At 40.5% G+C, this 26,754-nt stretch overlaps 1 protein-coding gene across 1 annotated transcript in view; it reads left to right on the top strand.

The window, feature by feature from the left end:
• LOC126175797 (uncharacterized) overlaps nt 1-26,754 on the top strand; it is a 93,098-nt gene that overhangs the window by 18,273 nt on the left and 48,071 nt on the right. Inside the window, exon 3 of the mRNA XM_049922778.1 lies at nt 14,966-15,025. Within this exon, the coding sequence (XP_049778735.1) occupies nt 14,966-15,025 (60 nt within the window). The remainder of the gene's footprint in view (nt 1-14,965; nt 15,026-26,754) is intronic.

Genomic DNA, 26,754 nt, shown 5'->3' with positions numbered 1-26,754 from the left:
GTTCAATACCACGCACCTCCGAATTGCCCCGGCGCCCCCCAGTTCCTTGGTGGAACGAGGCATGCCGTGACGCAATACGTGAGCGGCGACGTGCTCTTCGCATTTTCTGTCACCATCCTACTTTGGCCAACTGTATCCGCTATAAGCAGCTCCGTGCGCGATGCCGTCGCGTCATCCGCGATAGCAAGAAGGCAAGCTGGAAATTCTTTATTAGCTCATTTAACACCTTCACTCCCTCCTCGGAAGTTTGGAGTCGGCTTCGACGGTTCTCAGGCGCGCCTAGTTTCTCCCCGGTTTCTGGGCTCACTGTCGCGCATGATACCTTAGTGGACCCCGTCGCAATTTCTAACTCGTTGGGTCAGCACTTTGCTGAGATTTCGAGCTCTTCAAATTACCCGCCAGTGTTTCTCCCGAAGAAACGTGCAGCGGAAGTGCGACCTCTTGCTTTCTCCTCCCAAAATCACGAAAGCTACAATACTGTTTTCTCCATGCGGGAACTCCAACATGCCCTCTCATCTTCTCGCTCCTCCGCCCCAGGACCGGATGGTATCCATGTCCAAATGTTGCTGCATTTATCCACCCATAGTCTGCGTTACCTCCTTCGCCTTTATAATCGAATTTGGACCGGCAGCACCTTTCCCAGACGGTGGCGGGAAGCTATTGTCGTTCCCGTTCCGAAACCTGGAAAGGACAAACATCTCCCCTCTAGCTATCGCCCCATTTCTCTCACGAGTAGTGTCTGTAAGGTTTTGGAGCGTATGGTGAATTACCGTTTAGCTTGGTGGCTGGAATCCCGCAGCCTTTTAACACCAGCCCAATGCGGATTTCGGAAGCATCGTTCTGCAGTTGACCATCTTGTCGCTCTCTCCACTTATATCATGAACAATTTTCTCCGGCAACGCCAAACGGTAGCAATATTTTTTGATCTGGAGAGAGCATACGATACCTGTTGGAGGACAGGCATCCTCCGCACACTGTTCTCTTGGGGCTTTCGAGGCCGGCTGCCCCTTTTTCTTCGCGAATTTATGGCAGAGCGCACTTTTCGGGTGCGGGTGAACACTACTCTCTCCCGTACTTTCTCCCAAGAAAACGGGGTACCCCAGGGATCCGTGCTGAGTGTTGTACTGTTTGCCATCGCCATAAATCCAATTATGGATTGTCTCCCTCCTGATGTCTCGGGCTCCCTCTTTGTGGACGATTTTGCGATCTACTACAGCTCTCAACGGACCAGCCTTCTTGAACGACGTCTTCAAGGATGTCTCGATCGCCTCCACTCGTGGAGCATCGAAACTGGCTTCCGTTTTTCACCCAGTAAGACCGTTTGTGTCAATTTTTGGCGACGTACGGAGTTTCTTCCGCCCTCCTTACATCTAGGTCCTGTCAACCTTCCGTTTTCAGACGTCGCTAAATTCTTGGGTCTTATGTTTGACAGAAAACTATGCTGGTCCTCCCACGTTTCCTATCTTTCGGCTCGCTGTCTGCGATCACTTAACACCCTCCGTGTCCTGAATGGTACCTCCTGGGGAGCGGACCGAGTGGTCCTTCTCCGCCTCTATCGCGCCTTAGTGCGCTCGAAATTGGATTATGGAAGCATAGTCTACTCCTCTGCTCGGCCGTCTATTCTTCGGCGTCTCGACTCTATCCACCACCGTGGATTACGTTTAGTGTCTGGAGCTTTTTACACTAGCCCTGTGGAAAGCCTTTATGCTGAGACTGCTGAACCTCCGCTGTCCAATCGGCGAGCAGTCCTCCTGAGTCGTTATGCTAGCCGTCTGTCTTCCATGCCTGCTAATCCAGCCCACGACCTTTTTTTCGACGCCTCCTTTGATGTAGGGTATGCAGGCCGCCCCTCCTCCCTACTACCCCCGGGAGTCCGCTTCCGTCAACTGCTCCATTCTCTTTCCTTCCGCTTTCCTAAAACCTTCCTGACAACTTGGGGTACAGCACCGCCTTGGCTCCGTCCCCGGATCTGCCTGCTCCGTGACCTTTGTCAATTTCCCAAAGATGGTACCCCTACACTTGTTTATCGTCGGGCATTTGCTGCTCTATGTGCAGAAATGACGGACGCCACATTTATTTACACCGACGGCTCGAAAACATCGTTAGGTGTAGGGAGTGCCTATATTGTTGGCGACACCCCAAATCGCTTTCGGCTTCCCGACCAGTGTTCGGTTTATACTGCGGAGCTTTACGCTGTTCTCCAGGCTGTCCACTACATCCGCCGCCATCAGCGGATACAGTACGTTATCTGCTCCGATTCTCTCAGCTCTCTCCTCAGTCTCCAAGCTCTTTACCCTGTGCACCCTCTGGTCCACCGGATTCAGGACTGTCTGCGCTTGCTTCACCTGAGGGGCGTCTCGGTGGCGTTCCTCTGGCTCCCGGGACACGCTGGTATCTGTGGGAATGAGGCGGCCGATATAGCGGCCAAGGCCGCAGTCTCTCTTCCTCGGCCAGCTATTCAGTCGCTTCCTTTCACCGATCTTCGGAACGATTTATGTCGCCATGTTGCTCAATTATGGCATGCCCATTGGTCGGCACTTCCCTGTAATAAATTGCGGGAAGTGAAAGCCCTTCCTTGCGCTTGGACCTCTTCCTCCCGAACGCGTCGTCGGGAGGAGGTAATTTTAGCTAGACTCCGGATAGGGCATTGTCGTTTTAGCCATCGACATCTTCTAAGCGGCGATCCTCCCCCACTCTGTCCCCACTGCTCTCAGCTGTGGACGGTAAGACACCTTTTAATTGAATGCCCCTATTTTAATCCGTTACGCTCCCGTCTACAGCTATCGCCTGATCTATCGTCGATTTTAGCAGATGACACGCGCTCCGTCGACCGCGTTCTACAGTTTATTAGTGACAGTGAAATGACGTCAGTCATTTGAAGCTTTTTTTGGGGACAATCACCCCCTTTCTGTAGTGGATTTTTAAGCAGTCTTCTATTTTTAGTTTCTCCAATTTTCTGACTTTGTTCCCATTGCTGCTGGTTTTAAATTTCGGTTTTTTACTGTCTTAAGTCACGGGCTGGGCGCTAATGACCGTAGAAGTTTTGCGCCCTAAAACCACAACAAAAAAAAAAAAAAAAAAAAAAAAAAAAAAAAAAACTCCTAGGTATACAATGGATGGTAGCAGCTCAGGTATCTGAGGCATCAACACTTTGTCATCAGGGGGTTCAACCAAACGAGTACATAATGAATCCATCACACAGACTGGCTACTGTGCTTGGCTGTATAGCGTTAAATGACAATGGTGTCGGAGAGATAGAAGAGGTGCTCTGTCACATACCGAATATGCAGGGACACAGACATTGGAAGGAGGCAGCAGAGGTGAAGGAGTGAGGACAGACAGGGAGGGAAACGGGAAAGGGGTGACACTGCCTGGGATGGAAGAAATGGGCACAAAAGCTCAGAGACCCTTGTGTGCCACACCCCAACTCATAAAAGAGAGGTGAGCCTCCTGGGGGGGGGGGGGGGGGGGAGCAGGGGGGAGAGGTTGGTACTGTCCTTGCAATCCAGGTGGTTAAACCAAGATCCCCAGTCCTTGTGACACACAATGTTTCACTGTTGACTTTTCTCATGGTATCATATTCACTGACTTTGCCAACTAACAACCTAATATACTTTTTTCCTTTGTGTGTGTGTGTGTGTCAGTCAGCTGTAAGGATGGAAAATTTAACCAACATTTTATTAGCCAAAATAACCATGTACAAAATTTGAATAATGTTGCAAAAACAGCATAAGTTTTATTGATACATGCCTCTTTGAGTACTCTTCCAAATTCATACAGGAACTGGGTAATGCATTAGTCATGTGCAGTCAAAATTTGGTACTAACAGGGCAAAGAAGGTGGAACTTCTCAGAAGTTGGAAAAATCGGGTGATAATGACATTATTGTTGAGTTGCATAATTCCCTCAACTTAAGCAAGGGTGTGGTCACGTGCCATGATTTTATGGACACACCTATCCCAAAACTCAAAGAGTGGGCAGCATGGAGATGGAGGATAGTGGATGTGGAGTAAAGGACACACAGGAATAATAGAGAAGTTGAGAAGAGTACCACCTTCAATTCTCCAGCACTGCCTGAACACATTATGTAAGGATTCCTTTGATTTAAGGTTAGGCCTTACATTCCTAACCCTGTCTGGGGCTATACATGCCAGTGATTTGGCCATACAATGCTGAGGTGTGGAGGTGAAGTGACCTGTGGAAGTGTGGAAAGGCAGCCCATGAATCTGAGACTGACTGCCCACCACCACCAGTAGGCATTAACTGCTCTGGGAGCCACCAAGTCTGGAACTGAGACTGCCCTGTTTTTGTTGAGAATGCAAAATTCAGGAGACAAAAGTGACTGAGCAGATCCCGTATGCAGAAGCCAAAATAGAATATAAGGCAACAAAGACCTTATGTATTGCATTTCATATCCGTCCATGGTGCAGAAACCTGTTATCAAGCTAGACACTTCGATGCAGATGACATCCAGCATGCCTTTATCCACCACCACCAGCAGCACCTGTACTTGCACATTTACATGCTAGAGCAAATTGAGTAGAGACATAGTGATCAAGGCAGCAACAACAGAAGAGATCAGCAACATTTTCGCAGTGAGTATCAGAAAGGCATCCCAAAAGCAGAGTGCATCTCCATGTCCCCTTTCCCAATCATCATCAAAGGGTGGACCGAGCGAGGTGGCGCAGTGGTTAGACACTGGACTCGCATTCGGGAGGACGACGGTTCAATCCCGCGTCCGGCCATCCTGATTTAGGTTTTCCGTGATTTCCCTAAAATCACTCCAGGCAAATGCCGGGATGGTTCCTCTGAAAGGGCACGGCCGACTTCCTTCCCTAATCCGATGAGACCGATGACCACGCTGTCTGGTCTCCTTCCCCAAAACAACCAACCAATCAAAGGGTGGCAACGTTCAGATCAGAAGCTGTTTTGGGCGCCTTACAATGTCATTCTGGCATGTCTGTCTGATCAGGAGGATATTGTGGATTTCAATGCTTCGCCACCGAACTCTCCTTCACTGTACAAGTGCCTCGCCAGGATAGGAGTAAATCAAAACCACACCACTGAAATGTCTCCCTTACTTTATTGGAATATGAATGGATGTTGGATTCATCTGAAGGAACTGAGACTCTTCATAAAGGATAGACCTTTTTGCCTCTGTCTCCAAGAGACTCATTTGAAACAGATACACACACCTGTACTTTTAGGTTACCATCAGTACAGAGAAGACAGTCTTACTGGTAACAGGGTGAAAAGTGGGGTAGCAGTGTTCATCAAGGACACATTCCACTCCTCACATGTGCCCTTAACCACAGCACTAAAATCATTTTCTGTTCAGACAGTGGCTCATATTTCTGTCATGGTGTGCTCTGTGTACCTACCACCCTATGAGCCCCTTGATAGTGACATCCTCTGACATGTTCTTGATGAAATACCTCATCCCTTTTTGCATTTGTGGTATTTAATGCACACAGTGTGCTATGGGGTTCTAACGCCACTTAGCCCAGGGGTCAGATATTTGAAGATCTGATACGAACTACAGACACCTATTGATAAACGTGGGTCGAGTTACACAATTTAGTGCCCCCCCTCCCCACCTGAACCTGTAGGTTCATCTGCGGAAATAGACCTCTTCTCCTGCTCACTGCCCTTGCACACACCTCTCAATGGGGAGTGGATGATGACTTTAATTGTAGCAACCACTACCCTGTTGTCTGGATCCATTTGCCCAAAGGGGCAGATCCTGAAAGGAAGCCACCTTGATAGCTGTTCAGGAAAGCTAACTGAATGCTTTACAGTCAGTTAGCATTTTTTCTGGGAGTATGACAGCATCCAGGTCTGGGTGGATCACATTACAGCCATGATCCACCACGCCACTGATGCATCTAACACGAAGTCAGTGGTAACACCTAGGAGGCAGCTTATCCGCTAGCGGAATGATGAATGTCATTCTGCAGTCGGGGACCGGAGGGCAGCTATGCAAAGATTCAATTGATGCCTTACAGATGTGAATTGGAACCTTTCGAATGATATGGGCAAAGACAAGAATAAGAAGAGGTCTTGGCAAGAGTTCCTTAACTACATCAACAGGTCCACATCTGAAAGTAATGTATTGGAAGCCATCGGGAGGATCTTATGATGTAACTTGTGACCAGCAATAGCAGCTTTACGAGAGTAGGGGTATCTCCAAACATCACTGCGACACATTGCTCAGACAATGGCTCAGTTGTACAAGACCATTACAACTGATCCTGTTGCGGATCCAGCTTTCCGTCATTATCGGGAGACACAGGAGAGGTTTGGTTATGATGGCCAACATTGAGGAATACAACAAGCCTTTCCCTCTGTGGGAGTTGGATTCTGTATTATCAATAGCTTGGGATACTATGCCCAGTCATAATCTGATAACGTACAACATGTGAAACAGTTGGATCCACCATCAAATGTGGTCCTTCTTCAGTTTTTTTAATGAAATTTGGATAACAGGAGACTTCACCAACTCGTGGAAAGAACCTATTTAAATCCTGTTGCTTTTTTTTTTTTTTAAATCGCAGAAGGATCAGACTAACCTTGGTAGATTTCGTAGCATTAGTGTCACAAGCTGCATGGGAAAGACACTAGAGCACACACTGAAGAGCCAAAGGAAGTGGTACACCTACATCATGTAGGGCCCTCATGGGCACTCAGAAGTGCCGCAACACGATGTGGCATGGACTCAACTAATGTCTGAAGTAGCGCTGGAGGGAAATAATACCATGAATCCTGCAGGACTATCCATAAATCTGTAAGAGTATGAGAGTTTGGAGATCTCTTCTGAACACCACGTTGCAAGGCATATGAGATGTGCTCTATAATGTTCATGTCTGGGGAGTTTGGTGGCTAGTGGAAATGTTTAAACTCAGAAGAGTGTTTCTGGAGCCACTCTGTAGCAATTCTGAATGTGTGGGGTGTCACATTGTCCTGCTGGAATTGCTGAAGTCCGTTGGAATGCACAATGGACATGAATCGATGTAGATGATCAGACAGGATGTTTACATACATGTACCTGTCGGAGATATGTCTAGGTGTATCAGGGGTCCCATATCACTCTAACTGCACATGCCCCATACCATTACAGAGCCTCCACCAGTTTGAACAACCCCTGCTGACATGCAGGGTCCATGGATTCATGAGGTTGTCTCCATACCCGACACATTCATCCACTCCATACAATTTGAAACAAGACTCGTCCGACCAGGCACGTGTTTCCAGTCATCAACAGTCCAATGTCGGTGTTGACTGGCCCTTGTGAGGCTTAAAGCTTTGTGTCATTCAGTCATCAAGAGTACATGAGTGAGCCTTCGGCTGTGGAAGCCCCTATCAATGATGTTTCATTAAATGGTTCGCATACTGACACTTGTTGATGACCCAGCATTGAAATCTGCAGCAAATTGGGGAAGGGTGGCACTTCTGTCACGCTGAACGATTTTCTTCAGTCACCATTGGTCCCATTCTTGCAGAATCTTTTTCCAGCCACAACGATGTCGGAGATCTGATGTTTTGCCAGATTCCTCATATTCACAGTACACTCATGAAATGGTCATAAGGAAAAATTCCCACTTCATTGCTATCTCGGAGATGCTGTGTCTCATCACTCCTGTGCAGACTACAACACCACATTCAAAATCACTTAAATCTGGATAACCTGCCATTGTAGCACCAGTAACCAATCTAACAACTGCGCCAAATGTTGTCTTACATAGGCATTCCTGACATGCCTGTACCAGTTCCTTTGTTGCATCAGTGTATTGTCAACTGGCACCTAGTGTGGGTCCTCCAAACCAGATCCCTGCTAAGTCGCTCGCATCCCAGTTTCAGGAGGTATCACTCCACTGTCAGTAATCTGACCCTACTTGAAGCAACAATTTGACATACTTTTCTGCGTGAGCAACACCTTATTGGTGGCGTCTTCAATTTGGAAAAGGGGTACACAATACTACCTGGAGGCATAATTTTTGTTGCAGCTCTATCAGTGGGTGTTCTTGGACGGCTACGCAATGTCATACAGACCTGGGTCTCCCACAGGATCTGCCATCTATTTTAACTGATAATGAATCAAGTGTGGTTCATGTTTTAAGATTTTGTGTGTTATCCAGAATTTTCCCAATTGGTTGTGAAAGTGGCACGATCACCCATTATTTCGAAGTAGTCATCCTTCATTTTGTCTTACTATTTTGCTGTGTTTCGTGTGACTTTTACTGAGGGCCTTTCTGACGCTCACCAAATTGGAGTTGTCTTTTAAACTCGTGTGTGTGTTGTGTGTGTGTGTGTGTGTGTGTGTGTGTGTGTGTGTGTGTGTGTAAATGCAATATGGTTTTCCAATTTTATTATTTTTTAATAGGTTTTCACCATACTCACCTGTATATCATTCACGCAAGGGTGCAGATGACCTTGCTGTTTAGTGCCCTCACCCGTGAATAATAATAATAATAATAATAATAATAATAATAATAATAATAATAATAATCATCATCAAAGCTTTTCTACAGTTGCTAATGTCATGAGAGAAAGCTTGACTAAAGTCACTGGGTGTTTCAAATAGTACTTTAATCTTTATATAACCCCCATGAACAGTGGACCTTTCCGTTGGTTGGGGTGGCTTACATGCCTCAGCGATACAGATAGCCATACAGGTGCCGCCACAATGAAGGGGTATCTTTCGAGAGGCGAGACACATGTATGGTTCCTGAAGAGGGACAGCAGCCTTTCCAGCAGTTGCAGGGGCAAGAATCTGGGTGGCAGACTGATCTGGCCTTGTAACATCAGCCAAAACAGCCTTGCTGTGCTGGTACTGCAAATGGCTGATAGAAAGGGGAAACTGTAGCCATAATTTTTCCAGTGGGTGTGCATTTCTAAAGTTAAATGATGACTGCATCCTCTTGGGTAAAATATTCCAGAGGTAAAATAGTCCCCATTCAGATCTCCGGGTGGGGGCTGCTCAGGAAGATGATGTAATCAGGAGAAACAAAACTGGCATTCTATGGACCAAAGCATGGAATTCTAGATCCCATGATTGGGCAGAATTGGGCAGGTATGTTAGAAAATTTAAAGAGAGAAATGGATTTGTTGAAGTTAGATATAATGGGAATTAGTGAAGTTCAGTGGCACGAGGAACAGTACGTCTGGTCAGTTGAGTACAGGGGTATAAATACAAAATTAAGTAGGGATAATGGACGAATGGGTTTAATAATGAATAAGAAAATAAGAATGTAGGTAAGCCACTATTTACAGCATAGTGAATGCATTATTGTAGCCAAGATGGACATGAAGCCCATACCTAACACAGTAGTAAAAGTTTGTATGTCAACTAGCTCCACTGATCATTAAGAGATTGAAGAAATGTGTGATGAGATAAAAGAAATTATTCAGATATTTAAGGGAGACAAAAATTTAATTGTGGTTGGTGACTGGAATTCGATAGTAGGAAAAGGGAGAGAAGGAAAAATAGTAGGTGAATATGGACTGTGGGAAAGGAATGAAAGAGGAAGCTGCCTGGTAGAATTTGGCACAGAGTTTAATTTAATCATCACTACGACTTGGTTTAAGAATCATGAAAGAGATTGTGTACTTGGAAGAGACCTGGAGACACCAGCCATTTTCAGATGCTTATATAGTAGTAAGACAGAGATTTCGGAACCAGATTTTAAATTGTAAGACATTTCCAGCATTTGACAAAGATTGACTAGAACAGGAAAAAGGAATACAGAAGAAGACGAGTAGATAGCTGTGAGATATGAAATAGTGAAAGAAGCAGAGGATCAAAGAGGTAAGAAGACAAGACTTGCTAGAAATCCTTGGAGACCAAAGGAGATATTGAATTTAATTTATGAAAGGAGAAAACATAAAAATGCAACAAACAAAGCAGGAGAAAGGGAATACAAATCTCTAAAAAATGAGATTGATAGGAACAGGCATTATTGTAGAAATGGAAGAGGACATAGATGTAGATGAGATCGGAGATATGATACTGTGTGAAGAATTTGACAGGGCACTGAGAGGTTTAAGTCAACACAAGTAGTACACAACATTCTGTCAGAGCTGCCGACAGCCTTGGAAGAGCCAGCCATCACAACACTCTTTCATGTAGGGTGCAAGATGTATGAGATGGGCCAAATACACTCACATTTAAATAAGAATGTAATAATTCAAATTCCAAAGAAAGCAGCTGCTGACAGGTGGAATTTTACCGAACTATCAGTTTAATAAGACATGGTTGCAAGATACTAACACACATTCTTTACAGAAGGATGTAAAGACTGGTAGAAGCCGACCTTGGGGAGATCAATTTTAATTCCGGAAAAATATAGGAACACATGAGGCACATCTGACTGTATGACTGATCTTAGAAGATAGGTTAAAAAAGGCAAAATATTTGTGGACTTGGAGAAAAATTTTGACAGTGTTGACTGGAATACTCTCTTTGAAATTCTGAAGGTAGCAGGGGTAAAATACGGGGAGTGAAAGGCCACTTGCAACTTGTACAGGAAGCAGATGACAATTATAAGAGTTGAGGGGCATGAAAGAAAAGCAGTGGTTGAGGAGGAAGTGAGACAGGGTTGCAGTCTATCACCAGTGTTATGCAATCTGTACTTTGAGCTAGCAATAAATGAAACAAAAGACAAACTTCGAGTAGGAATTAAAGTTCAGGGCGAAGAAATGAAAACTTGGAGGCTTGACAATGACATTGCAGTTCTGTCATAAACAACAGTACAGGACTCGGAAGAGCAGTTGAAGGGAATGGACAGCGTCTTGAAAGGAGGATATAACATGAACATCAACAAAAGCAGAACAAGGATAATGGAAGGTAGTCAAATTAAATCATGTGATGCTGAGGAAATTAGATTAGAAAATGAGACACTTAAAGTAGTTCATGGGTTTCCTATTTGGGCACAAAATAACTGATGATGGCCGAATTAGAGAGGATATAAAATGTAGACTGGCAGTGCTAAGAAAAGTCTTTCTGAAGAAAAGAAATTTGTTCCAATTGAATATAGATGTGTGTGTTAGGGAGTCTTTTCTGAAAGAATTTGCATGAGTGTAGCCCTATATGGAAGCAAAACATGGATAATAAACAGTTTAGACAAGAAGAGAATAGAAGCTCTAGAAATGTGGTGTGACCGGAGAATGCTGAAGATTAGATGAGTGGATCAAATAACTAATGAGATAGTACTGAATAGAATGGGGGAGAAAAGAAATGTGTGGCATATCCTGACTACAAAAGGATATCTGTTTATAGGACACATTTTGAGACGTCAAGGGATCACTGATTTCATATTGGAAGGATGCGTAGGGCATAAAAATTGTAGTTGAGCTAAAGAGGTGAAAACAGTAAGCAGATTCAGGAGGATTGAATTGCTGAAGTTATTCAAAGATGAAGAGGGTTGCACAAGATAGAGTAGCAGGGAGAGTTGCATCAAACGAGTCTTTGGACTGAAGACAACAATTATAACAACAACAGGTGCCACAAAACTTCTTACTGCTGTTAGTACCTTGCAAACTTTTTAGATTACAATTACTGGTTTGGGAATGCATTACACATTTAATGGTTATAATCAAGTCACTCCCTCTTGCATTCCTATTGTACCTCACTGTGAGCACAGCAAGCATTGCTCTGCAAATCACACAAGGCAAGGCACTGTCCCTGATATGGGCTTTTATTGAGACAAATTTACCACGTAATATACTATATCTTGATACTTTGAAGACCGACCACTTAGAAGAATGTTGGGCCTAGAAAACAAGCCATTTATGCTATTATTTAAAGTGTTCCTGGCACATATGTAATTGATATATCTTCAAGAGCAATACATACTAAAAGAGATCGGGCATCAAGATTTATTTTTCTTGTTCACTTTAGTTCTTTGATAGATTACAAATTTTAGAATAACAATAGCAGAAAGTATAATTATCCTTCCAGAAAAAAGTGTGAGGTGAATTATTGAGCAATTTCTTTTTCTTGAGCTTCTAAAATCTCTTGCTCACTCAACAGTGTGACGTATTTGTAGTAGAATTATAGGAAACTGCGGAACCTAATGAGTACTCGCATAAAATTATGCAAACACAATCACGTATTGGCTCAGCCATTCATACCAACAGCTGTTATGTTTACTAATGTTTTTTTAAGTAATTCTAGAAATTGATGACTGGAGGCAGCATATATCAAGGGACGGGTAGTGAGGGGTGTGTGAACATTGTTCTCATGTGAAATGAGTCCAGTTTTTGAGCAATAAGTAGCTCATGCATCGAGAAAATCACAGCCCGAGTTATACTTGGGCATTGTCTCTCGAACACAGAGTTGTAGTCTGAGCTATGCAGCTATGCAGGCTTGATCACCAAGGTGTTAAGAAACATGGCAGTCAAAATAAATATACGACTTTATTTAACAGTATTCTTAAAGATAATCATGTACATTAAACAAGTCTTATATGTATACATGATGAGACAATGAAATCCTCATTTTGTAATCAATGAATGATGATACAATATTTCCCTACTTATATAATCTACAGAGTGGCCCACAAGAAGTACTACATTTTCATTTGGTTATTATGATGTTTAGCATATATTTACAGCAATATAATGTACAGATAACTGTTATACACTTATTGCCATTATTGTAAAGCCAAACACAAGTTTGTTTCTTAAAAATAACAACACACAAATAGCTTCATAAAAATGACAACACACAGATAGCTTCTACCTTTGATGATGTTTTGCTGAAGCTCCTCATTACATTCTCAATCATTTCTTGCGGAATCAGTTGCCAATTTCCATACTGAACTTAATGACACACTTTGAGAGTCTGATTAGACATAATAAATGGTGTGAGCACATCTTCATCTTGGCAAGGTTACAATTGAAAATATACTATTCACAAAAATTCTGCCACATTAATGCTGCTACAGGAACTATTATGTTTATGCTTATATTCCCGGTTGGAATTTAAAAATTCTGGAAAACAAATCTTTTACAAAAAAATGTTAGTATGAGGAAAAAGTTCTAATTTAGGGATACTGTGGGTATAAAGACATTGAGGCGGCAAGATTTATTTTAAAATATTTCCGTGTAAGGATGGGAGTCAAATCATTTTGTGTGCTGCTTTTTTGTGGAAATAATGAACTTGGCAACTAAAGTACAAGAAGGGAAAGAATTGCACACAGAGTGGTGAAGAGTAATAAACATGCAAGTGTATAAGGGCTAATGTCATAAGAGAAGTGGTAAACCATTCTAATGATGTAAGCCAAAGGCTTTGTCTGTGGGTTTGTTGTATTAAATGTTTTCGTTACACTTGTGTTGTTAATTCTGTATGAAGATCAGTTGCTTTCCTGATGGAGTCAATGGTTGAGATTGTCAAAATCTCTGAGTGTTGTAGAGAATTTATACAATACAGGCAGCAAGAAAATTTTGTCCATTCTAATGATTGATTACAAAAATAGGTGGTTTTTAACTGTACAGCCACTGGCAAATGGAAGTCGGGAAAACTGCTACACATTTATGACAGTATTTTGATGAAATAAAGAGAACTTTTTTTATTTGTAATTATGAGGTTAAATATACTGAAATGTAGAGGCAGATGAAAGTATTGCCATTATTTACAAACATCAATAGAAAATTAATTAATAGACAATGCTGAATGTCCCACAGCACTAGTGAGTCTACACAGGAAAGAAAGTGAAACAAAAGATCTTGAACCTTTCAGAATGGCATACTTTCAGGGTAGCTGTTAATCAGAATAAATTGCTTGGGAACCCTAGTGCTAGGAAAACTACTTATGAAAATTGATGTCAATTGTCACAAAGAAATCTTTCACATTTTTATACTAAAAAAAACACTTTATTTGGATTTAAGAAGTAAGGTACTGTGTGAGTGAAGTAATCTCACTACTGACTTCATCCAAATAAAAACTTTAGGAGATTTAATCATTTCACTGGATTTTAATATGAGTGGGAAATAATTAGAGAAGAAGAGTTTTAATTTACACAATACTTGCACAGAAAGTGGTGAAGTGGGGACTGATTAAGGGTAAAAGAATAGACCAGTGTCTGTAACATTGGTTTTGTATAGAATTTTTTTTACCTATTCTGAGTTTGAATTCAGTTTCCTTGGACAGAAAAGCTTCTGTCCACAAATCAGCCTGGAGTTTGAAAGAATCACTCACGCGAAACTCAGCTTGCTGTTTTCTCACATGATATCTTGCAGTTTTGCTAAATAATATTAAGTGATTGAATGAGTCCTTAATCAAGTTTACATCTATACTTCTCCAAATGAACTAGTGCTCCATCTCCAGTTACCTAAGTGGTGATGGAACGTTACACTGGAAATTTCCTTCCTTAAATATTGTACAGCATTTGTTACTCCTAATAATTTGTCAATTTTATACATCCTGTTTGTTGCTTGTGAATTCGTGAATTCATATGAAAGTTTGGCTGTGAATTACCTTTCTTAGAAGTGTAAATTGTGCTTGTGAATTCATATGATAATTTGGCTGTGAATTACCTTTCTTAGAAGTGCAGATTGTTGATTTCTTTCTTTTACACATTTCTCAAAAGTGTGCATAGAAACAGTGCATATTTTAAAAGAACTTTTTTCACACATCCCTAGTTAATTTCCAATTCTTGTGCCTTTAGGATCCTCTGTCATCAGCAAGCAGATACCAGAATGCTGTCCTTATAGAATTTGTCTGATGCTTAGGTCAATGTGATATTTGTCAGCATTTAAATGATCCAATAAGAGCCCTGTTAATTGTGTTACTTATGAGGTGGAATAATGCCTCATTATATGATAGCCGTATGAACTTTGTGCTTACTGCCTTTCCATAATACAAAATTGTGTAAATATTTAGTAGACTTTTCTGTTCTATCATGTTATATCACTGTGAAGTAAGTCAGATGTTTGGAAGTCTTATGCTGTCAAATGAAATTTTTTAGGTCTGTACAAGAACCAGATGTGAGAAATCCTGGACCTGCCCCAACAAATGCAACTGAAAAGTATGTATTTTGTTCTTGTTTAACATGTGTAATTCATTTTAATGCCTTGCAGTTTGCATGCTCCTTCTGTCTTGTTATTTGTAGTAGCAATCTTAAATATGAATAGTGAGCAGAGTTGCAGTTCTTAATACTAGATAAGGTATAACTTAAGCGCTTCTGTTTATCTAGACATTTTCTGATGTAGTGAAATTTGGGAAAATAAAAATGTTAATAAAATTGATAGTATGAGACATTCTTAATTCAAACTACCTATGATATTAATTAATGGCTTAAGATGATACTGTGTGTAAGGCATGCAATTTTATGACAAATGGGGTAAGTTGTATAAATCCGACTCGCTAAGGTGTCAGTTGGAGAACCTAAGCCTTATTTTGCAGCTGTAGTATTTTGGCAACATGTCTTGATCTAGTGCATATTGAGTAATACTAATAACTGACTTGCTACTTACATAGAAGCAGTGGATTGTGAAATTATGCAATCTGCTACAGATGAGACAGGTCAAAAAAAGGTCCACACGTTTGGAAATTGTTGAATGTAGGTATATACAGGGTGCGCATAAAGTCTGGGAACACTTTCAATTATTTATTGCACAAGAACCAAACATTGTACACATATCATACATATGTCATTTTGAAGAGAAACCCTGAAAGTGTTTCTTTTTTTTTTCCATGTATTCTGCCGCAGCATAGTTTGATAATTTGCCGATAGTCAGCGCTAGTCACAAACATTGCGAGTTCAGGTGCAGAGAGAGCTTTCTGTGTGTTGGAGTTTGATGAAAACAAGTGTGCTACAGTTGTTCAACGGATGTGTAGAACCAAGTACGGTAAGAAGCCACCAACAAGGATGACCATTTACCACTGGCACAACAAATTTGTTACGATGGGTTGCTTGTGCTCAGCAAAGAGAAGCGGACGTCCCAGTGTGAGTGAAATGAATGTGGAGTGCGTACGAGACACCTTCATAAGGAGTCCAAAGAAATTAGTGCATCATACATCCCGTGAACTCGAAATGGCTCCAATGATAGTGTGGGAAGTGGGAAGCAGAAACTGTCTATCAAGCCATTCAAATTGGAGCTAGTGCAGAAGCTCAATGACAACGACAAAGACAAGCATTTTGAGTTTTGTTCACGGTTGCAACAATTGAATGAGGATGATGGGGATGGCATTGTTGATCGCTTAATTTTTAGCAATGAAACCACTTTTCAAACTAATGGGAAAGTAAACTGGTGTAACTGTTGAATCTGGCGTACAAAGCATCCACAGGAATGCATTGAATTTGAGTGTGATTTCCCAAAGGTAAATGTTTTTTGTGCCTTGTCACGTCGAAAACTGTACGGGCCATTTTTCTTTGCCGAGAGCACTGTCACTGGATATTCCTACTTGGACATGTTGCAGCAATGGCTGATGCCTCAAATGCAATCAGACTCTCCGTTCATCTTTCAGCAGGATGGGGCCCACCCCATTTGCATTGTGAAGTTTGTGGGTACCTGAATACGGAACTGCCGCATTGATGGATCAGCCGTGCTACAAAAGGGGACAGCTGTTTCATGAAATGGCCTCCCCGATCACCAGATCTCACTCCGTGTGACTTTTTTTTCTGGGGGGGGGGACACATTAAATATCTGGTGTATGTACTGCCTCTACCACGTGATGTAGCAGAGCTCCGGGAGAGAATACGAGAAGCGACTGCCACAGTCGACGATGCCATGCTGGGACGGGTATGGCAAGAATTTGATTACTGTATTGACGTCTGCTGTGAGACTCGTAGTTCACATACCGAATGTTTGTTAAAGAAACTTTCAGAGTTTCTCTTCAAAATGCAATATTTATGACATCTGTACAATGTTTAGTTCGTGTGCAATAAAGAATTGAAAGTGTTCCTGGAATTTATGTACACTCTGTATTTGATGAATTTTGCTCTATCATATAAATGAAAAGTATTTCACATTCAACCATTTACATTACATTCATCCATGTAATGCCTGAATAAAATTTTAAGCACTAAATTCTTCATTGTCTGTTGTCATAGTAGGCATTGAGTCAAGGTGAATGTTTATGTCTTAAATGTTCTGTATCAGCACCTGGGGAAGAAGTACGTGTTTATCAAAATGTTTGTTGAAAGGTATGGATCCGGAAGTCCACGAAGCATTGTGTTCATTAGGGAATTAAATATACAGCTCAGTGCTTTGTGTGTGAAGTGCTACTCCAAATGATTCATGCCATTGTAGTGTAATAGTAGCAGAAACATAATGAAATGGTTTCAGATTGCATTCTCACTTGATTTGTCGTAGCAAAACATTCTTCTAAGCTCATATCATTTCTTTAATTTTCAGGCAGTAGTTATTATGTCTAACAGTTTTTGGTATTTGTGCTCAGGATGATGGTTGTGACTTGTCTTTCAAGTTATATGGAGTGTAATTGTAGCTTATCTGTTAAAAATTTGGTATGTGATGGATTAAGTGCCTCAAAAGTGTAATGTCATCCAGTTTCACCATAATAAATACCACTGAGCCTTGAAAATGTGCTTGGCAACTTACACTCCACACCCAAAAAACTACCAATGCAGCACGATTAGTTACGGATATGTAAGTTCTATTGTTTCTGTTAGCCACTGACCTCACTCGAGTTATTTTTCTTTCAACTTTCAATAACATTTTTGGAAGGTGACTATTAATAGCTGTCAAATAATGTATAAAATGCATGTCTGACCATTAGCTGCCTTTTTATTTAAAACCCAAATATCAACTGGTTTCAGGTACAGAGTACTGACCTGCTTGTTATTAGTTGTTGTTGTTGTTGTGGTCTTCAGTCCTGAGACTGGTTTGATGCAGCTCTCCATGCTAATCTATCCTGTGCAAGCTCCTTCATCTCCCAGTACCTACTGCAACCTACATCCTTCTGAATCTGCTTAGTGTATTCATCTCATGGTCTCCCTCTATGATTTTTACCCTCCACACTGTCCTCCAATGCTAAATTTGTGATCCCTTGATGCCTCAGGACATGTCCTACCAACCGATCCCTTCTTCTAGTCAAGTTGTGCCACAAACTTCTCCCCAATCCTGTTGTTATTAGTATGTTTGCTCTTAAAAGTCCTGTATTGTACACTGGAATTCATGATATGCTCTGCACCTGAGACATTGCCATTATTTAAGTAATGATATATGTGATGTGTTTTAACCCTAATCCGTAAAGATGGTCTGTGACTGAAACTGCTCGATATTTGGGTTTTGAATAGAAAAGCAACTGACGGTCAAACATGCATTTTATACCCAACTTTCAGTGAGGCTGTAATTTGAAAGTAGGAAAAGATTTGTATAGGTACCAGTGCACTACTTATATGTATTTACTGTTTATAGTGTACACTTTAGTTTAGTTTATTTGGAACCCTTTGTTGTACACCTCCTTTTAATTTCCGGCCATTTTAGAGGCTGAGAAACATTATGTGCACGTAAATATCATGTAGCTTGAGGATCAGAACACTTCATAGTGAGGTCACTCTTTTAATTTCCCTTGCCACTCTGTTGTAAGTCAATATCAATATTTATCATCCCTCCCTCCCTCTTCCCCCCCCCCCCCCCTCCAATTTTCTTTTTCTCTTTCTTTCTTTTGGAGTCATATTTATGCACTCATTATTTGCCATGCTAAGATGACCTTCAAACATTCCATTCTATATAGATGCTTTCAGTTTATTATGTTAAAATTTCATAACTATGGCTTCTTCGTCTTCTCTAAAACTCTACATGTTCAGGATGTGAGCTGTTTCATCATTTGAAGCATTCCTTCAGCAATATTGTTAAAGTACTACTGAAGGAGATGCATAGTTTTGGATATTTTATGTATCCTTTTTAGGATTTAATGAGAAATTGGGAGGAGGAGGAGGAGGAGGAGGAGGAGGAGGGCGCAGGCAAAACAATCACTACGTTAACTCTCACTGTAGTTCAGTGCACTTGGAGCTGTGATAATGGGGAGGTCCTGCCACTTCTCATATTCCTGCATTTTTCTTAATTGTGATTGTTTCAATGTGAATTATTCTGTAATAGTTTTTTAATTGGAGGGGGGGGGGGGGACTAAAACCTGTTGGCACTCATAATGAAATTTGTGGTGCATATCAGTTAAATATGATCAGTGGTTTTGTGTGTCAGTGAAATTATTTCTTTAACATTGAACTGTAGGTCCATTGTCCAGGGTTATTACATTACAGTATTCTGTGATACACTGCCTAGCAAACATAAAAATTGTTGCTAGTTCAAATGCAACATATCTGAAGAGGTGGCTTTATTCCCTGCACTTACCCTCTGTCAGAGTTTCCAGATACTCTCATGGGTGACTATGATCTTTGGTGACAGAATTTTATCCAGAGGTTATAAGGTATCTTGAACAGAGTGACCTTCTCCATTCTAACCAGCACGGATTCCGAGAACATCGATCTTGTGAAACTTAACTTGTGCTTTCTCATATGACACACTGAATCAACAAAACCAGATAGATGCAGTATTCCTTGACTTTCAAAAAGCATTAGACTTGGTGCCACACTAATGATTATTCACAAAAGTATGATTACATTTAACAGATTTTATGACAGGGTTGAGGACTGCTTGGTAGGCAGGATGCAGCTTGTTATCTTGTATGGAGAACCATTGATAGAACGGTCGCTGATAACCGCGCAGTTGAGCGCCCCAAAACCCAAACATCGTCGTCATCACCATTTACAGAAGTAAATGCAGGTGTCACTCATCAAAGTATGTTGGGACTCTTGTTGTTCATGTTGTATTTTTAATGACTTGGCAGACAATATTAATAGCAAACTAATACTTTTAATAGATGGTGCAGTTATCCGTAATGGAGTACTGTCTGAAAAAGCTGCAGAAATAGTCAGTTACATCTTGCTAAGATTTCAACACAGTTCAGAGATTGGCAGTTTGCCTTAAACATAGGATTAATGAGGTATTGAATGTGTACAAAGAAATGTAACAGAAATAGTCAGATTTGTTCCACTAACGGGAGAGTGTCTTGGAAATGTTGAAAAATGTGACTTGGCAGACTCTTGAAAGCAAATGCAAATTATCCTATGAAACATTACTTAAATAATTTCAAGAACCAGTATTAAGTGAAGAATATAAGGATATTCTTCATCCCCCTACATATCATTTCTGTAAGGACTGTGAAGACAAGGCTAGACAATGTTCATATTTGCCATGTTAACTAATTACAGAATGCTCAGAGGCATATAAACAATCACTCTTCTCATGCTCCATATGCATTGGGGACGAGAAAAGATGCCAATATGAGGTACCGACTAGGTACCCTCTGCGATACACTTCAAAGTGGTTTGCAAAGAGTGTATGTATGTGCAATTAATTTGTCAGCTGATTTAAGAGCTTTGAGGTTATTTTCCAGATAGCTCTCTCTCTCTCTCTCTCTCTCTCTCTCTCTCTCTCTCTCTCTCTCTCTCTCTGATATTGAAGGAGTTGTTACATTTCTCTCAAAGCTACATTTTCTAAGAAACCTGTCTTTAATTGATCAGATCAGTGACTATTCTGTTAACAACATTCTAAATATAACAGAGGTTGCACAGTTGTCCATTTCAGTTATAACACTAAAAGATTGAAGGCTAAATTGATTAAATGAGCAATACTTCTCCATGACATTAGTTTCTGTTTAGTGTTGGAACTAAATGGATAAAAGTTAATAAAATCACACTCTCTACTGCATAGCCCATGACAGCTGTAAAAGTGGTCCAGGTGCAGTCATGAGAACATTCATTCCAGCAGTGGCACTACTCCAGTTCTGACTGACTTGTGATCATATAAATGCAACTATTGTTGCAAGTTTTCATCAGTATAATGGTGGTATAATTTTGGTATATGACTTCATTGAAATACGCTTTGGCTTTCTACAATTTAGCTCTCATTGCATTAAGTTCCAACAATGGCTGTACATTATTGATTTTCACCATCAGGGCCACTTTCGGTGTTCTAGTAGATCACTTATGCACTAGTCATCCCTGTTATGAAATGATAGATAGCTATCAAGAAATTGTGAGTTATGGTGAGGGCATCAAAATAGGATGGATGTTGATGGTAATATACAATCGATGTGGTTTTTAATTTTTATTTCCTTGAATATCATTGGTGCATTGGATATAATGCCACTAACATGACTGTCGTGTGAGTGAGAGAGGACGACAGTGCTTGCAAAAGTGGTAGCATTACATACATTGCTGGCCTGATGCTGACGGCTTTCTGTCACTGTCTGCTAGGATACCAGTAGTCATTACCTTAGTTGATGCAAATGCCAATAAACTATTTTCAGATTTCAATTGAAATGACATTACCTCTTGCACGACTGCTTGTTGGCCAGTGTTGTAAAATGTTCCTGACATTAAGCTGTGACCAAAATTCCAAACATGAATTATTTTCTTTCGCTCAATATTTGATTTGAAAATTCAGTTTCAGACTTTCCCAAAGCAGTGACCAACATAAGTGCATATCCAGAAAAATTGTGAACGAAGATGACTAGAAACAACTTAGTGTAATGTAAGTTTCTCGTCTTGTTTCGCCAGAGCAAAGATCTATTCAGTTCATTCAGGTGTCTCTCTAATGTAATGTACATGTACATTTCCCAATAATGTAAGAAACTTAGGAATCTTTTTGTTAATGTGTTGCATTGTGTAGTACTGATAGTTAATCTTAAAATAGAAATATGGTTTTCATGAAGCTCTGTGGAGAACTGCTTTATACAAATGTATCTGTCACATGCATTAAAAAATTCTAGCATAGGTACTGAAGGAATTTGTTACAAATAAACCTGTGTGATTTTTTGTAACACTGATATCGTGTAACGAATCCATCCATTTCGCAAATGATTTTTCATCTCATCTGATGGAATCCCTCCTTTCAGAGAGAATTTTAATGCAGTGGCCTTTTAGATTACATAATTGCTGTGAAAACTAAAGTACCAAGCCCTTCTGCCCACATAACTCCTGAATTGCATGAAACATCATCTCATTTTAATAACAGCCATTCCACTAGTAAACTTAAACATTTGTGGCATAGGGAGCTTTATGATTGTCCACTGCTTTCTCATATATGCAAATGTTTCGTCAGCTTGCTACAACCAATGTGGTTTTATCTTTTTATTCAGCTGCAAATATTGATGAACTGAATAAACTTTCCAAGAAGGCATTCCAACTGCATGGATTATGCAAGAATATAAATTTCTTATGCCTAGTGTGAGACACTATTAAAAATGTAATTTGTGAGGTGATCACAGTCCTATCCTCATGTACACTTAGAATGTAGCTGTAATTTTTTAAATTCACAGTGCATTTATTTTAGTCTGAAGAAACAAAGACAGACCAAACAACTGTTTACACTGGTGGAACATCCTGGATTTGTATTCCAACAGGCTTATGAAATGACAAGTAGTTGTACGGAATGGAAGTGTTAAGAACACGTTGTGATGTCCTTATTCAAATGATCAAATTTCTGATCCTACCTTTGACAGAAAGATACATTTTGTGAGTCAGCTTATTAAAGTGTGTCCCGATAGACCATTGACAGTAGGTAGCCAAGAGAAGAGCCATCTGTGAGCAAATCTGTATTATCAGCTCGGATGTCAGTACTTTGTAAATTTCTCCATTAGGATAATAGCTAATGATGCTCTCCATTACCACATCCAAATGATGGTCTCAGCAAGACTGATACGAACACCTCACTCAGCATCCTATTGGACAACTTGTTGCTCAGCACATGGGAAAGAAAACTGTCATGTTTTATCCACAAATATGTTTTGGCAGTTGTCCTTGGATACTAATTTTAAAAATAAAGTTAATTTTATTTTTATGTATATCCAATAACAGTCATGTCTTACATTAAATTTCATTGTTCTGTTTAGCAGAGGATAATACCATAATGAAACTACACATAACAACTTGCACTTTTTGATAATAATATAGCTCGTGTCAAATGTAACCTTAAGAAGTATTTTAAATAAAAAAGAAGAACTGCTGTTTTTCTAGAAGAACAGGTGACACAGATGAAACAATTGCTGATGCCCCTTGCTTAACTGAACGTCATCTGAAAACAACAGATGTTAACCAGATGCATTTCAGTAGTTACAGAATCTGTTTTTACTGCTGTAGTACCAACTTAAGACATGGTGTGGTGGCAATTTACATGCACAGTACCCTTAGGTCACAAGTCATAAAAATACTGTATTGAACAACATTTTGAATGCTGTGCTGTCAGATTGGAACTCTAAACTCAGTCCCTCATAATAACAACAGTTTATCGAGCACATGTGGAAAACATTCAAAAGTTCCTTTGTCAGCTACACTCAGTTCTTATAAAATTGTATAGGAATATCAGAAACATTATACACTAAAGAGCCAAAAAAACAGGTACACCTGCCTAAATCATGTAGGGCCCCCCATGAGCATACAGAAGTGCCGCAACACCATGTGGGGTGGACTCGACTAATGCCTGAATTAGTGCTGGAGGGAACTGACACCGTGAGTACTGTAGTGCTGTCCATAAATCCATAAGAGTACAAGAGGGTGGAGATCTCTTGTGAACAGCACATTGCAAGGCATCCCAGATATGCTCAGTAATGTTCACGTCTGGGGAGTTTGGTGGCCAGCAGAAGGTTTAAACTCAGAAGAGTGTTTCTGGAGCCACTCTGTAGCAATTCTGGACGTGTGGAGTGTCCCATTGTCCTGCTGGAATTGCCGAAATCTGTTGGAGTGCACAATTGACATGAATGGATGCAGATGATCGGACAGGATGTTTACGCGTGTGTCACTTATCAGAGTTGTATCTATACGTACAAGGGTCCCATATCACTCCAACTACACACACCTCACACCATTACAGAGCCTCCACCAGCTTGAACAGTCCCCTGCTGACATGCAGGGTCCATGGATTGTTGAGGTTGTCTCCAATCCCATATACATCCATCAGCTCGATACAATTAGAAACGAGACTCATCCAACCAGGCAATATGTTTCAAATCACCACCAGTCGATTGTCGGTTTTGACAGGCCCAGGCGAGGCATAAAGCTTTGTGTCGCGCAGCCATCAAAGGCTCACAAGTGGGCCTTCGGCTCTGAAAACCCATATCAATGATGTTTCATTGAATGGTCCGCATGCTGACACTTGCTGATGACCCGACATTGAAATCTGTAGCACGTTGTGGAAGGGTGGCACTTCTGGCACACTGAACGATTCTCTTCAGTCGTTGTTGGGCCCATTCTTGCAGAATCTTTTTCTGGCCACAGCAATGTCAGAGATTTGATGTTTTACCAGATTCCTGATGCTCACAGTACTCTTGAAATGGTCGTATGGGAAAATCCCCACTTCATCAACACCTAAGAGATGCTGTGTCCCATTGCTCATGTGCCAACTATAACACCATGTTGTAACTCACTTAAATCTTGGTAATCTGCCATTGTAGCAGCAATGACCAATCTAACATTTGCACCAGACACTTGCTGTCTTATATAGCCATTGCCGAGCACTGTGCCATATTCTGCCTGTTTACATATCTCTGTATTTGAATATGCACGCACTTCAGTGTACTATGTGCTGGTTTTAACATTAATTTTCTTTCAAATGATTACACTTATAAACAGTTAGAATCATTATTGTGTACTTTCAAGGTACTCCCTATCATCTCATTCCCGAAAAGAGTATATGGACATAGACCGAACGAGGTTGCACTGTGGTTAGCACAATAGACTGGCATTCAGGAGGACGATGGTTCATAGCCGCACCCAGCCATCCATATTTAGTTTTTCCGTTATTTCCCTAAATTAACTCCAAGCAAATGCTGGAATGGTTCGTTTGAAAGGACACAGCTAATCTCCTTCCCCATCCTTGACACAATCTGATTTTGTGCTCCATCTCTGATGACCTCAATGTCAATAGGACGTTAAACCAAGTCCTCTTTCCTTCCTTCAGTATATGGACACTGCAAGACCATGATTCATAATCTGTTCCTGGCCCCCGTAAATTACAGTGAAGTAAAAACTCTGGCTGCAATAGATGGTATGCTGATCATTATGGTTAAATGTGACAGCAGAAAAACAGGAAATGGTCACATCCAAGTTAAACGTGTTAGAACAATAAATACTGAATATGCTAGCTTGTTTAGAAGTTGTTTTCATCATAAACAAAGTGAGGATGTATAGTGGACACACACACAGTAAATGAGAAATTCAGTTAATTCCTGGACTCTATTTCTCACACATTTTAAAGCCTGCTTCTCCCCAAAGACACATTAAAATCAAACCAACCTACAGTGAAATGAAATGTTGTTTAACAACTGGCATTGAAATATATGCCAAAAAGAGGGAGGTAATTTTCTGTGCATAATGCATGTGTTTGGCCTTCCTGATTACACAATTGGGAAGGCCAAACACATGAATTATGCCCAGAAAATTAGCAAGTCAGACAATAAAATAAGAACTATATCCCAATATAGAACTTCATAGAAAATGAGACAAATAGGAACATAAAATCAGAACAAGGTGAGGTACCACAGTTCTCTGGTAATTGTACAAACAAGAATAATCGAACCATTGCAGCCTTAGAATTCAAGAAATTTTTTCTGACCATAGCTGAAAACACAGGAACCATAATAAACAATCTCCCAAAGAAGCCATAGAGCTACTTAATCACATACAAATCACACCAAATGTGGACTTCATTCAAAAGCACAACTCCTAAAGAAATTGAAAATAATAATAATAATAATAATAAAGTTACTTAAAAGCTCTGAGTTCTCTTGATATGATGGTGTGTAAAGCAGGATTTTAAAATCATGTGCAGAATTGGTAAGTCAAATATTGTGCTATTGGTATAACCAATAACTGAAAACTGAGGTATTCGTGGATAGACTAAAACATGTTATAGTGATGCTAATCGACAAAAGTGGAGTGAGGAATGTAATATCCACTATCATCCCATCTCTCCGCTATCAGTGTTCTCAAAGCTATTTAAGAGAATAGTATCTGAGAGGATTTGTAGCCACACTATACACCAATGGCTCACTGACACATAAACAGTTTGGCTTTTGTAAGGGTTTTTCCACACTGAGAGCAAAAAGTGGAGTGAGGAATGTAATATCCACTATCATCCCATCTCTCCGCTATCAGTGTTCTCAAAGCTATTTAAGAGAATAGTATCTGAGAGGATTTGTAGCCACACTATACACCAATGGCTCACTGACACATAAACAGTTTGGCTTTTGTAAGGGTTTTTCCACACTGAGAGCAATATTTTGCCTAACAGATGAAATTCTAAGTGAACTAAATTTTAGGAGGTATCTTTTGTGTTCTTGCTAAGGCATTTGACTTTGTAAATCGTATCATCTTGCTAAAAAAGGTTCCACACTATGGCATCAAAAACAAACCTTCGACCTGGCTAGAATCTCACTTATATAACATCAAACAAAGTTGTCTTTTAGAGCCAGGTGTAAAAGTAATTCCCCAGTTCAGACTGGGAAAATGTAAAACACAAAATCTCCCAGGACTTAATCCTTGGGCCACTGATTTTCTTGGTTTGCATTAATGATCTACCAATTACAATTAATGACAGAGCAGAAATTATCATGTTTGATGATGATACAAGCATGCTGCGGGATATGGCTCTGACAATCACTAACAATATACACAAATAGTTCAGAGACAATAGCCTAACCATATTTTTTTAAAAAATTAATGTGATACAG

The sequence above is a fragment of the Schistocerca cancellata genome, chromosome 3 (genome assembly GCF_023864275.1).
Source record: "Schistocerca cancellata isolate TAMUIC-IGC-003103 chromosome 3, iqSchCanc2.1, whole genome shotgun sequence".
NCBI classification, from domain to species: Eukaryota; Metazoa; Arthropoda; class Insecta; order Orthoptera; family Acrididae; genus Schistocerca; species Schistocerca cancellata.
This window is presented reverse-complemented; position numbering and strand designations above follow the sequence as displayed.